Raw genomic sequence first — 13,465 nt, 5'->3', positions numbered from 1 at the left:
ATGGTTGCGTAATGTTCTCGTTCATTTTAGTGAGTTCAATTGGGTACTCTGTAGACCAAATTGTCAAAATGAATTTACAATTGACATTGACGTTCAATAACCTGCAAACATTCGATGGTCCATAATTTACAAAAAGTGATCAAAAATGGCTGAAAAATATGGATTATCCGAATCGGAATATCAACTCATATTAAAGCAAGCCGCTCGGCGTGCTGAGATGAGGAAGGAATTCCTAAAACAAAGAACTAACCCATGGAAAAACGCAGCTGAAGCTGGATATGTTGTAAGTTTTCATTACGTAATTTTATCTCTGAATTAAAATGTATTGTTATTATGCATTAATATTTAACATATTTGTTTTTAGTTCGATGAAGCTCACCAGAGATTCGTGTCTATGAAAGTTACTCAAGTCGACTTCTTTCAACCAAATAGGAGGACAGCTCTGTTCGGTATTTGCAGCATCATAATTCCCATGTTTACATACGGATATTTAATTTACAATGAACGTAACGGGCGTGAACAAAAATGCAGATCGGGAGAACTTCGCTACAAGGATAGATTGTTCAAACTGTCTTAAATGTGTTCAATAAAAACATTCAATGTTTAGAAATATAGCTTATGATCATTAAAGTTTTTAATTTTATTTATAGTCAAGGCTATTTCTATTAAAAATTTTCTTCTAAAAGAAATCTTGTCAACATTGATATTATTCGTATTTTTCAGTGGCAGATTAAATAATAAGTTAAACAACAATATTATAGAACAGATTAATAAAAGTAATTATATCCATAAAATAAAATTTTATTACTTAAACATATAATTAAGGTGCTATAATGACAAATTCATACACATCAGTTTAAAAAATAACAACGGAGTACATTTATTTAAACATTAATTAGTGAATACATATTAAAGGAATTAAATAAATTTTAACGATCATCCAAACATTTGTCTCTGGTTATGACAAAATCTTCAAATTTGACCATGTAAGTAGTGCCCTTGTGCCAATGTGCTGTTACTTTAGCTGGCTGTAAAGAATAAACAATAACACAAATGTATATTTTTTTGTATTGCATCTTTGAATACTGCAAAACACTGTAGACTGATATATGATATATTCAATTATAAGTATATAAGATCCTACTCAGTGTTAATATTATATTTTATTCAGTGATTAGAAACTCTTTTGCTTGTCACTTAAATCATGTAGCTATTGTCGAGAATACAATTTGTATATAACATGTAATTAAATTATGTTTATATTGTTAGTTATTTAAAAAAAGCAATAATTTAAATAGATTTGTCGGAAATATAGAATATTGGTTTAAAGTCTTATAAGAGTCAACATACAAATCCTCCATTAGTAAGTACAGCTTCTATGATGCCTGCGTTAAATGAAGCACAGTTCAGAGTACCCTTATCTTTTGGTACACTTATAAACTTATTAATCTGAAAATTATAACACGTAAATATAAAACAAGAATGATTCATAATACTAATTACAAAATCTTCAAGAAATAGTAATTTATCTAATACAATTGATATGTATTCAATAATATTAAACATTTTAAAGAACTTACGGAATATTTAATTCATTTATCAAACCTACTACTATTTCACCGGCAATAATGAGAACATCCAAGGGAGGCAAAGCATTTTATATAATTGCTCTATACAACTTTAAAATATACATAAATTAATAAGAATTTTAGCTTAAAATACTGGAAAGTTATATGATAAAACATTACATTTTTGACTATTACATAATCTAAATATATGATTAATTATACTTACTAATGCATCTTTCTCAATTATATAATATGTCCGTTCATCATCATTAGCATGTTCTAATTTATCAGCTTCCTTTCCAAATAAAACCTTAAACATAATATAAGATTGTTTTAATTTGATATTATTTTATGGAATATAATTTTACCCTTTTTAACCTTTATTTTATTATGTATGTGTGATTTTTTTTCAATTTGAGTATCTCATTCATATGATATTAGGTCAATTACCTTCCACAGTGTTGATTTAACAAATAGTAACATATTTAACAGTTTTATTTCACGTTTACTGTTCCTTTCTCTTACAAAGTAAAGATCAAGTAGTCTTGTTCCAACATCATATCCCATTTCTGACAACCTACAAGTAAAATTTAAAATAAATTGCTAATAATTTTAAATTTTATCATATATCACTCTTTACATTCTTCCCTACATAAATATGGTTGTAAGTGGTCTTTTCATTAAACATAAATTATAATTACTTACAGTGCATTAATGCAGACAAAATACTTTAAAGAAATTGCAATTAAGTATGTATATCTTAAATGCTAGTATTCAATAATAACTCACTTAGTTTGAAGTTCATGAATAGAATGTGATCTGTTTTGGCAGAACTGTACAATTTCTGAAAATAATAAAGCATAAAGGGCTAGGGAAACCTCCCCTTTGCCTTTGCTTAAGGGTTTGTCTAGAATCGATGTTTTAGAACGACTGGACGACATGATTTTTTCTTTACGATAAACTTTATATTGACGTTTTATGAACCCTTACGAGAGGGTGAATTATTATGAGAGCGGATAAAAGCATAGGAAATAAAACTGCAAGTGCAAACGTTTTTTTGTAAGATCATAAAGCTGTCACTTGTCAGAACTAGGACTCCTCCATCAAATAAATAAAATCATTGACATTTTACTGTGTTGACAAACTCAAATCAATGCACAAAATTTCAAGAAATTGTCACTAAATAATATTTTACTTACAATTATATAGTTTAGTCACATTAGTTACACTACAAAAATCCAAGTATAGGTACATAGTAAATGTTTTTTTTTTTTTTATAAACATATATACATTAGCTTAAAAAAAGACATGTTAAATATAATTTATATATTAGTTAATTTAAAAATATGTATAAAATAATATATGTAAAATTCTAAAGCACATTGAATTAAGAAAGAATGCGGTAGGTTTTGAGTAGCAAAGCTATACTTTCAAAAAATCACTAGACATTGGTAATAAAATAATGAAACTGGCAACACTCAAAGCCACTAAGCCTAAGCAAATAATTGTTAATTGAATTGAATTTATTTTTCATTCATTCTCATTAATATATATTTTTAGAGAACATTGAAAAATAGTTAACGAACAGTTAAAAAAGCAAAGAAATATATAAAATATGATTGAATAAAATCTAATTTAATATTGAATTAAAGGGTAAAGCAGAGCTAACATATGCACAGAACGAAATGCCTTTTTTGTATGAACTTATAACTTATAAACAGTAAGAACTATCTTGCTGATCAAAAACAAATTTGTACGAACAATGATTAACAGTTAAAATGCTGCTTGCTTTCGTGTTTGATTACAATTATTATTTTACTTGGTGGTAGGGCTTTGTGCAAGCCTGTTAGGGTAGGTACCACCCACTCATCAGTTATTCTACCGCCAAATAACAGTACTCAGCATTGTTGTGTTCCGGTTGGATGAAGGGTGAGTGAGCCAGTGTAACTACAGGCACAAGGGACGTAACATCTTAGTTCCCAAGGTTGGTGGCACATTGACGATGTCAGGATAGTTAATATTTCTTATAGCGTCATTGTCTATGGGTCATGATGCTTAGAGACTTTAAAGTAGAGTCAATAGCTAAGCTATTTAAAGACCTCTCCATTAGATATTTCGACAAAGCGTCGCAACATTCAAACCCCCTTATATCCGAGGCGAGCAAGTATAGCCCCTTGGAGTTATCCGATCCGTAGGCGTCCTAAGCACGTCCTACACGATCCCGTCGACAGACTCACTGCCGACAACACTACCCAGATAGGTACAGACAACACACACCGACCCCGCCGGCGGGGTCGAGGTCCCTATTTACCGACACGTCGACGCCTAGGCGTACGACGTTGAATGCACACGTCATTCCTCCCTAGAGTCGACGACGGCGTCCTAAGCCGAGGTCCGGCCTCATAGGAGGCACCCTTAGGATGCGCGTATTCTGAGCCCTTCAGTGGGCTCCCATCACTAGGCCTGAGCATATAGCTCGCCTACCCCACCCGGTGACGCTGTAGAGGCCAATAGGGCCAACAGCAATACACATTTCGAAAAAAAAAAGGGTCATGGTGACCACTTACCATCAGGTGGCCCATAAGCTTGACTTGCTTTGACTCACATAAATAATGTATAGATAGAAACAATGATGTTCTAGTAAACAGATATGTCATCAACGCGCAAAAGTGAAGACTAGAAAACGTCCTAATTGGGACGTTTGCGTTCATAATTATGTCGTTTTCATCATAATTATGCCATTAATACGTTATAATACGTCATAATTATGTAGTAATACGTTTTGCGTAATTAAAACATCTAGTTATCCCTTTTACTTATTGTTTTTATCAAGCTATACTTTTTATTTGTAACGAAATGTAAAATAAACGGTCCCCGGCGCGGCACTCTTTTTTCTGTTGTTTAGTATGGGTATAACATATCTGTTTATTAGAATATCATTGGATAGAAATACATAAAAAAAAACTATGAACCCGACTTAAAGTTATTGATTTTTTGTTTGTTACTCACTTTAAATTAAGTATTTACTAAGATTGAAAAGTTAATTTGCTTGGTTAAAAAAAGTTGTATTTTAATTTAATGATTTTTAGTATTTTCTTCTATACAGTGTATAATAAAATTATAAGTATCCGCTTATAATTTTATTCTTTATCGGTTATTCAGCTTCAGTTATTTTCAGGTTTTATTCAACAATAATTTTTAGAATCGCCTTCATTCACCGCCTAGTACCAAGACACGTGTCTTGATCCTATAATTTCAATTTATTAGGTTTTTAGTTAAAATTCAATATTTAGAAGTTACTTATTATAATCGCGTACAATATAAAATACTTTAATTTGCTATTTTCACATTTCTGCCAAAACTTCTGATACGGCCATTTGTTCCATAGATTCCCGCAGAAAACATTATAGCATACTTTATTTCCTGTTTGTTCAAAAACGCTACATTATGAAATTGATTTTATTTGTGTCAATAACTTTATAATATGCGAGATGCAAAAAACATCTGTAGAAACTATTGGATATATCCCATGATGTAAGCTAGATATTCAGAGGCAGCATATTATATTATTTTTAGCCAGCTGCAAAACACACCAAAACAAAAATGCAAAATGGCCGCCGCGCATAGGGCTCTACCCACACAGAGCCAATTTAAATGCACTTAGAGAACACTAACAAATTTTATCGTCCGACAGCTCACGGGCGTCGGATGATGCCATCAAGATATTGGTGTCTGCCGATAGCCAATATCGGATCGGACAATGTAATAGATAGATACATATTAAATACAGAGTCGGATTTAAAGGTGTGGAGGCCCCGGGCCACAAAGCACTGGGGCCCTAGACAAACCCTAATAATTATATTATTATGAATTAATTAGTTTTTTTATTTCAATCAGTAAGCTATAAATTGTTTCGTATTTGTATCGGTAACTTTTAAAATATTAAATAGTAACATTATTATAATTTGACTATATCTCAGTATTTGTTAACTTGCTGAAAACTGTGGCCCCCTCTCATATGGAGGCCCCAGGGCAGTTGCCCCGGTTGCCCTCCCCTAAATACGGCCCTGATTAAATACATTTTACTTCTTTCGTTATTATGACACAGATGTCGGATCGGATAATGTGAAAACGCTCTTAGTGTAAAAAAATATATAACAACAGCCTGTAAATTTACTAAATTTCCCACTGCTGGGATAAGGCCTCCTCACCCTTTGAGGAGAAGGTTTGGAATATATTCCACCACGCTGTTCCAAAGCGGGTTGATGGAATACACATGTGGCAGAATTTATATGAAATGATACACATGCAGGATTCCTCACGATGTTTTCCTTCTCCACGGAACACGAGATTAATTATAAACACAAATTAAGCACATGAATATTCAGCGGTGCTTGTCTGGGTTTAAACCCGCAATCGTGATCGTCTAGTGGTTAGGAGCCTACGTTGTAAAAAAATAAATAATAAATAAAATGATCGCATAATACCAATAATGTTGTAGTAAACAGATATGTTTTTAACGCGCAAAAAGTGAAGACTAGAAAACGTCCTAATAGGCATGATGACAAATTTTGAAAAACTACACTACCGTGTTTTTACGTTATTACTTTATACAAAATAAATCTTAATTCTGCAAAAAAGTAAATTTTATTAGGAAAAAATGATCATTTAAAAATAAATTTTAAATTTTGTTCAAAAACACTAGAATACAAATGGCGTCTGTTTATGACGTCACGCTTTCGTAAACATTTGTCAGTTCGCATGTTAAATGTTTATTTAGATCCGTAATTTAATTTATTTGATACGAAAATTATGAATTCTAACGTGTATCGATGGTGTGCGGTTCCTCAATGTAACAATACATCTATAAAAACTCCGAACAAGTTATTTATTAATGTTCCTTTGAAGAAAAAAATTAGAAATATGTGGCTAAATCTTGCAAGACGAGACCCAACAGCTATATCTTCAACTTCTGTACTTTATTTCTGCGAAGACCATTTCGACGTAAGTATATCTCTTATTTACTGTATAATAATTAACTAAACTAGAGATCATTAGAATTTTCTCTAATAGTCAATAATATTGGCGGTCACGTTTCCATTCCTCTATTACTAAACTTTTATTCTTGTTTCAGTTACCAAACGATATGGAAAATTATATTCAGTATCTTGTAATGGGTTCAGTTTCGCAAATGCGCATGAAGTCCGGGTGTATGCCCACAAGATTTGAATGCCAATTGGACAGAAGAAAACGAACTTCCAATACCATAGAGCGACCCTATGTTCTTAAGAAACAAAGAAGGATACTAATTGAAGAAAGTGAAAAAGATTTTGCAGAGAAAAGTACACCTACAAAACAATTAGACCCTGCAATCATTTCATCAGAAAGTTCAGGTACTCACCAACACTATAATGTCAGCGAATAAGTTTCCGTTTTAACGGGTTAAAGTGTATAGTGATTGAATTTGCCTATTACATTTATCAATAACAAAGAACATATAACAATTCTATCATAACCAAGTTTGTTACAAAATTTTTGTATAACTATACATACATACATTAGGCACTGATTTATATATTTTTTTAAGATTTTTTTTTATATTTTAGTTTTACACACAAGTGAAGAACATCATGAAGGGCCTACTACTACCTATCCAAAATCAGTGGATAAATCTGTACAAGTACATATAACACATAAATTTAGAAGCAAAGCTGTCCAGACCAAAATTAAGCTAGTAAGCCAGTTAACATCACCCTTGAAACCCTATTCCTGCTCAATCGCTACATCTCCATTTAAAATTGAAAGCTATAGTAAACCAGTGATATCAAGCAGTGGTGTCAAACATGTTATCAAGAATAAAATTAGTATAGAAGATCATTCTGACAGTGATATTTCATATGCACCATCTGTGAGTCAGCGAGAAACATCACCATCAATACAATCTCTTATAATAAAATCAACATCAGACTGCAGTGAATTAACTGAGGAGACAAAGAAAGAAGAAAGATTAAACATTCTCAAATATACATTACTTAAGATAATGAAAAACCCAAGGTCTTACTTAGGTCTTCCAAAAAGCTGTTGCTATTTATTAGGATTAATTGAAGAACAAACCAGAATCCCTCATAACCATTTACTGCTTTGTTTAAAAAAAATACGATTAAATAATCCATTTAGAGAGCTTGCTGATGATTTTGCCATGACTACTACATATGCAAGCAAAATATTTTTTAAATGTATACCAGTGATAGCCAGTGTAATGCAACCCTTTATTGTCAAATTAAACAAAGATTTGATAAAACGTACTTTGCCCATGGCTTTCAGACATAAATTTCATCACACAAGTTGCATAATTGACTGTTTTGAAATTGAAGTGCAAAAGCCTTCAAAAAGTGTTAATCAAGCACTATCATGGTCAGAATACAAAAAGGCTAATACCATTAAATATTTAGTGTCATGTACACCAAATGGTTTAGTAAACTATGTTTCACCAGGCTATGGAGGAAGAGTAACAGACACATGTTTGGTTGAGACTTGTGATTTTATCAACTGTTTAGAACCTGGTATGTGTGTGATGGCTGACAGAGGGTTCAAGCATGTAGAACAATACTTGCGTAAGAAGAGAGTACAACTTGTACGGCCCCCAAGTGTTGTCACTGGAGCCAAGCTATCTAAAAGTGAAGTGAAGGAAACAAAGCAGATAGCTAGTTTAAGGATTCATGTTGAGAGGTTAATTAGACGTTTAAGAGAATTTAATATGTTAAAGCCCCATGCATGTCTTAACACAAATTTTGTAAAAGTACTTGATGATATTATTGTAATTGCATGTGCTTTTATAAATTTGCAAGACTCTCTACTTAAATAAAACTACAAAATTATTATTTGTGCATTTTATTATTTTATATTTATAATAAAGATTACAATGTACTTTCGTACAATATTGGATATATTTTTTCTTTCCACAGACCCGCTAAAAGTTTAAGAAAATCAGACATATATGTGGCATCAAACTTCACACTTACAATTTCCACATTTTTATTCACACTGAAGTTGCTATCAGCTACACAAAAGTAACCCTTTTGTAGCCCTGTCAAATGCATTTGCATCTGTATCTGTGCATTACATTTGTCAGTTGGTTTGCCATTATTTAGATAATTTTTATATGATTTTACACTTGTGGGGCACTTGATCTCAATGACAGCATCCTCACAGATCCCATCTGGTGATCCTGCTATCATTGGGTACTCTTTTGACAGCATGAGTCCACATTTTCTAATCTTTTTGCCAAGTTTAATGCTGACAGTTTTTCGCACTTCACCCTCTAATAATCTACCATGTTTCATGGCTGGTGTGTCAGGTATAGTCCCTCCCATTATTAACGCTATTAGACTTCCATCATTCTTTTTACACCGACTAAATTCAAATGCTTTTGATGCTGTGATTCGACCATAGCGCAATTCAAACCAAAGGCTGTTTTGGTGCTGTTCTCTGGTCTCTTCCTCTATTTGAGCAATAGTTTGATTAGACAGCACAATCTTTTTTAAAAATGTCTCATAGGATTGTTCCTTATATTTAAGCATAAGCTGGTGCATGGATAAACTTTTGATATTGTTATAAATATAACTAGGTTGATATTTTAATAACTCGCAGTTATCAATATTTCTTTTTCGGCCAATATCCAAAAACTTATCAAGAACTTTACTATTTGATAGCAAGCTAGGTGCACCATTTGACAAGTCCTTTGCTGTCATGTACTTCAGGCTAGTTCCAACCCTGGACAGTTTGGATTTAATCCAGTAACACTCTACAGCTGTGCAGGATGGCTGTTCACTCCTCCGATGGATCCACATGAGGAATGCAATAGCATGTTTGCAGCCTCCTTTAGAAGCGACACAATCGTTACATTGTACGGAAATAACAGCTTCCTCTTCTTCATCTACTATTACTGTGACAGCATATAACCTTGCATGTACCTTATGTTCTGGACAAATTTTGCCCCTCACTGTGCACATGTTCCCACTACGTTTAAGATGAACATAACTGACAGCGTCATCACCATACGATGGTCGAGAGGATCTAAAATAAATAAAAATATATTTAAGTGGTATTTTCATAACATAACCTTAAACATGAACACACACAATAGAAATAATATAAGTATGTACTTTAGGGAAGTTTGACTACTATACTGTGTTTTAATGCTTATTATTACACATAATACTTACATAGAAGTTTTAACATTTCGGAATTCAGCGGAGCAGAAGTCGTTGTTTGATGCAAAAAATCCACCCAGCATCAACAAGTCGATTCTCGGCAAATTAGAGCTATTTGCCTTGATAAATCCTTGTTCCATTGCTAACGTTCCTTTGCTGGTCTTTTTTAAACTGTGATAATAATATTTAACAACGCAATATCAATTAATCGGTGACGTTAATATCAAAACGAGTAAACACAAGGTAATTTCGAACGATATACAATTGTCAAAACAATTTTACGAAAGCGTGACGTCACGCGATTCTGATTGGTGTTTGACCTAATATGGCGGATTCTTATGTTTTGTATTTTTATTTTTATTAAAATAAATAGAATCACACATGTAATTTAAAAATAAGTTACTTACTTAGAGTCTCTCTATCCTATATTATTATTTAAAATTATAATTTCAGTGATTCTTAGTTACTGTCATCATGCCTATTGGGACGTTTGCCTTTAAATAAACGGTCCCCGGCGCAGCACACTTTTTTCTGTTGTTTAGTATGGATATAACATATCTGTTTATTAGAATATCATTGCATAATACGAACAAAATAATAAACAATAATCGAACGAGAACCACGTAATGGACTAGCAATTAAATGAATTAGGTAATATTTAATTAACCTATATATATTTAAATATAATTTATTAAATTAACCTTATGGTATAATCATAATGAATGTGAACTTCATAGAAATGACAGTTGATATTGATAAGGATAATTAAATGAAAATTAACATAATAATTAACAAAACATTTATTTTCATTTATAAAAGCGTATAATAACAGCGCTATGACGAGATAATTGCATTATTAAATAAACCTGTGACATACATTATTTGTGTTTTATTAATTAGTATATACCTACTTTACACATACATAATGTGATAAAGTCATTGTGTGTTGCGTTCATAATTACGTATTTTACTTATACGCTGGTTTTACATAGGTCAACTCAAGAATCCACACATACATATACCAGATAAACTTTAATATGTTAAAAACACATTAATAAACAAAAATACTAATTTATTGTTAATAAACCCTTGTAGTGACAGTAATTACTTTTTCACATCAAATAAAGCTTCTATTTCCAAATCATCTGTTTTATGAATGAGACTCTGGACGGTATGTAATTTCTGCAATATCAGTGTCTCACATTTTTTTTTGCAAAACATAGTTTGTTTATAATATTAATTTAATTATAATGAGCAATAAATTAAGCCATTATATGTGTTTTTAACAATCATTACCAAATTGACGATACATTAGTATAACCGGTGCCAAATTAATGCAAACATTTTTTATCGTTAAACAAACTAATTATAATTTATATTTTACTTGCCCCATTATATATCTTGCATTCCACAAAGGCACATGATGCAACAGATCAACTGTTGTATGTAAATGTTGGTAATAATGTGTCCTTCATAACAAAATATATAATTCCCGATTGTTAAATCAATTTATACTAATATTAATTAAAATATAAGGGATTATTATTCTTACAAAAACTATCAATAATATGTAGTACTGAGAATAGACATTTTATTTTACCATATGAGTGCCTGATTTTCAATTAACTTTTTTAGGAAGAATAAACTATCATTTTGACTAAATTTCTCTCCATAAGTCATCAAAATGTTAAACTATAAAATAGCATTAAGTTTGAACCACACTATATACTGTATATCTTACTAATGACAAACTGCATTAATTAATTTACTCATTTCTAAAGAGACACTCTCATAATATTCAATTTAGGAATGGCTGTTGTACATTTGTTTTTTTTTTTTAATTGTTAAACATCTAGCTTACTCATTATTTATAAAACATGTCTATCCTCAGCAATAATTGTTATCGCAGGTACAAAACTTTAACTACTCCATGTGTAGTTCATTGTTAGTATTGTCACTTAAATAATTTAAAACTAAAATAACTTTTTGAACAGATTCAGATATGAAATCCAACTCTTTGGTTCATTTGTGTATATTAACTGAAATATATGAAACAATCATGTTTCAAAGTTGTTACAATATTGGCAAAATCAGTATTAATGCAAATTGTTCAGAATCATACACATAGAGAAAACAAAAGAACATTTGGCGTTAAGATGAAAAAAAGAACATTAAAATATTTTTATTTACAGCCAAGTAGAATTCTTAAAAGAAATAATAAATGACATCTATTGGCACTATTATAATATTATTGTTAAACTTCAAAACATGTCTATTATTTAATTATTTAAATGTAAGTAAAATAATCTACATTTGTATTAAATGTTATTCTGGAGGGCAGATCTACTTAAATATACTTCCAGAATGATGACCTGAGGACGATGACACATCAAGACGATTTGTCGATCACATATTCAATAAAGTTATACTTATGTTATTATAAATCTAATATGAGTCAATATTTACATCTAAATATAATATTTGTCTAACAGCAGGTAGACTGAACTGTTTCAGCTTCAAGCAGGTTAAAGTCCATACCGTTGGGTCGGTTGAATCCAGTCTTGATGCCATCCCAACCATCTTCCACCTTGTATTCTCCAGTCTGTATGCGATTGTAAACTTCTTGAGCGACGAGAATAAATGCTTGTTCAACGTTTAATCCTGTTTTTGCAGATGTCTCAACATGGTGTAAGCCTATAAAAACATAATATTATTTTTATACATACAATATATTTTATTTAAGCACATTTCAGAATTCTTTTTTCTTAACATATTCTACTTTAATATTTGTTAATTCTTTGTTGATTAGTATTGCTTTGTACTTAATTTATACATTCGCATTTCCTAATTAGGTCAAAACTTGTTTCTAGCCTTGATAGTGGTGATAATGGATAACTTCCAATGACAAGTCTGAATTCATTTTAAATGAAGTAACTAACACATAATGAATAAACTAATATATGTATAAAACTAATATTATTCTGTATAACAATTATTAATATGATAAAGTTACCATTTTCTTCAGCAAACATTCTAGCCTCCTCGCAGGATACTTCTCTTCTTGCACCATTTTTATTATCACTTCCAACAAGGTCAACTTTACATCCAACCAAAGCAAATACTGGCCGATGTGGTTCTATATGCCTTTTTGCTTCCATCATCCAAAGTGGTATATGTTCAAAACTCGACCGATTACACACATCGTACACGAGGAGAGCTCCGACCGAATTTCTGTAGTAAGATTTTGTTATAGATCTAAATCTCTCTTGACCAGCTGTGTCCCATAATTGCAATTTAATTCTTGTACCATCCTGTACTTCAATGATCCGTGCGAAAAAATCAACGCCCACAGTTGGATCGGATAGCTGAAAATTATGCGTAATTTACTTCACCTATTTACAAAAATGTTATACAACAACAAAAACATTGTTATTACCTCTGCGAATTTTCCATCTGTAAAGTATTTCAGCAATGAACTCTTGCCTACGGTACTGTCACCGATTAGAATGAGCCTAAATTGGTAATCAAATATTGGGTCAACCATTTTCTTAACATAAAACTCAGAACAACAAAGATCTCGTCTAATATTTGCGTATTGGGATGATTTTGTGAATGATGACTTTCTGACGGAAAATGTGACACAATTTTGAAGTCTTTCTATGGCTTGCCACTACATTTATTTAT

General features: G+C 31.5%; 5 protein-coding genes across 5 annotated transcripts; 2 read left to right on the top strand and 3 right to left on the bottom strand.

Moving 5' to 3' along the window:
• Positions 1-29: 29 nt before the first annotated feature.
• LOC124543610 lies at positions 30-649 on the top strand. Its single transcript, XM_047121859.1, has 2 exons — positions 30-283; positions 365-649. The coding sequence occupies exons 1-2, from the start codon at positions 146-148 to the stop codon at positions 575-577; spliced, it is 351 nt and encodes a 116-aa protein (XP_046977815.1). The 5' UTR covers positions 30-145; the 3' UTR covers positions 578-649.
• Positions 650-813: 164 nt separating this feature from the next.
• Positions 814-2,672, bottom strand: LOC124543608 (trafficking protein particle complex subunit 5). The gene is made up of 5 exons (XM_047121857.1): positions 2,358-2,672; positions 2,019-2,145; positions 1,795-1,878; positions 1,351-1,449; positions 814-1,028 (listed from the first exon to the last, which is right to left on the bottom strand). The coding sequence occupies exons 1-5, from the start codon at positions 2,507-2,509 to the stop codon at positions 930-932; spliced, it is 561 nt and encodes a 186-aa protein (XP_046977813.1). The 5' UTR covers positions 2,510-2,672; the 3' UTR covers positions 814-929.
• A 3,922-nt stretch (positions 2,673-6,594) lies between these two features.
• On the top strand, positions 6,595-7,921 carry LOC124543853. The gene is made up of 3 exons (XM_047122174.1): positions 6,595-6,961; positions 7,175-7,711; positions 7,893-7,921. Exons 1-3 carry the CDS (start codon positions 6,715-6,717, stop codon positions 7,919-7,921), a joined length of 813 nt encoding a protein of 270 aa, XP_046978130.1. The 5' UTR covers positions 6,595-6,714.
• Positions 7,922-8,485: 564 nt separating this feature from the next.
• LOC124543737 lies at positions 8,486-10,259 on the bottom strand. The gene is made up of 2 exons (XM_047122015.1): positions 9,794-10,259; positions 8,486-9,644 (listed from the first exon to the last, which is right to left on the bottom strand). Exons 1-2 carry the CDS (start codon positions 9,919-9,921, stop codon positions 8,486-8,488), a joined length of 1,287 nt encoding a protein of 428 aa, XP_046977971.1. The 5' UTR covers positions 9,922-10,259.
• A 306-nt stretch (positions 10,260-10,565) lies between these two features.
• LOC124543538 (ras-related protein Rab-39B) lies at positions 10,566-13,445 on the bottom strand. Its single transcript, XM_047121764.1, has 3 exons — positions 13,218-13,445; positions 12,795-13,146; positions 10,566-12,475 (listed from the first exon to the last, which is right to left on the bottom strand). Exons 1-3 carry the CDS (start codon positions 13,323-13,325, stop codon positions 12,267-12,269), a joined length of 669 nt encoding a protein of 222 aa, XP_046977720.1. The 5' UTR covers positions 13,326-13,445; the 3' UTR covers positions 10,566-12,266.
• Positions 13,446-13,465: the final 20 nt, after the last annotated feature.

The sequence above is a fragment of the Vanessa cardui genome, chromosome 3 (assembly GCF_905220365.1).
Source record: "Vanessa cardui chromosome 3, ilVanCard2.1, whole genome shotgun sequence".
NCBI classification, from domain to species: Eukaryota; Metazoa; Arthropoda; class Insecta; order Lepidoptera; family Nymphalidae; genus Vanessa; species Vanessa cardui.
This window is presented reverse-complemented; position numbering and strand designations above follow the sequence as displayed.

Coding starts and splice junctions, on each gene's coding strand:
- LOC124543538 (XM_047121764.1), bottom strand. CDS start 13,325: ATGGTTGACCCAATATTTGATTACCAATTTAGGCTCATTCTAATCGGT. Junction 13,147..13,217: donor CAGATGGAAAATTCGCAGAG/GTAATAACAATG, acceptor CATAATTTTCAG/CTATCCGATCCAACTGTGGG. Junction 12,476..12,794: donor AATGTTTGCTGAAGAAAATG/GTAACTTTATCA, acceptor ATGTTTTTATAG/GCTTACACCATGTTGAGACA.
- LOC124543737 (XM_047122015.1), bottom strand. CDS start 9,921: ATGGAACAAGGATTTATCAAGGCAAATAGCTCTAATTTGCCGAGAATC. Junction 9,645..9,793: donor CGAAATGTTAAAACTTCTAT/GTAAGTATTATG, acceptor TATTTATTTTAG/ATCCTCTCGACCATCGTATG.
- LOC124543853 (XM_047122174.1), top strand. CDS start 6,715: ATGGAAAATTATATTCAGTATCTTGTAATGGGTTCAGTTTCGCAAATG. Junction 6,962..7,174: donor CATTTCATCAGAAAGTTCAG/GTACTCACCAAC, acceptor TTTATATTTTAG/TTTTACACACAAGTGAAGAA. Junction 7,712..7,892: donor TCATAACCATTTACTGCTTT/GTTTAAAAAAAA, acceptor CATGGCTTTCAG/ACATAAATTTCATCACACAA.
- LOC124543610 (XM_047121859.1), top strand. CDS start 146: ATGGCTGAAAAATATGGATTATCCGAATCGGAATATCAACTCATATTA. Junction 284..364: donor CAGCTGAAGCTGGATATGTT/GTAAGTTTTCAT, acceptor ATTTGTTTTTAG/TTCGATGAAGCTCACCAGAG.
- LOC124543608 (XM_047121857.1), bottom strand. CDS start 2,509: ATGTCGTCCAGTCGTTCTAAAACATCGATTCTAGACAAACCCTTAAGC. Junction 2,146..2,357: donor ATTCATGAACTTCAAACTAA/GTGAGTTATTAT, acceptor TTTTACTTGTAG/GTTGTCAGAAATGGGATATG. Junction 1,029..1,350: donor TACTTACTAATGGAGGATTT/GTATGTTGACTC, acceptor TATTCTTTACAG/CCAGCTAAAGTAACAGCACA.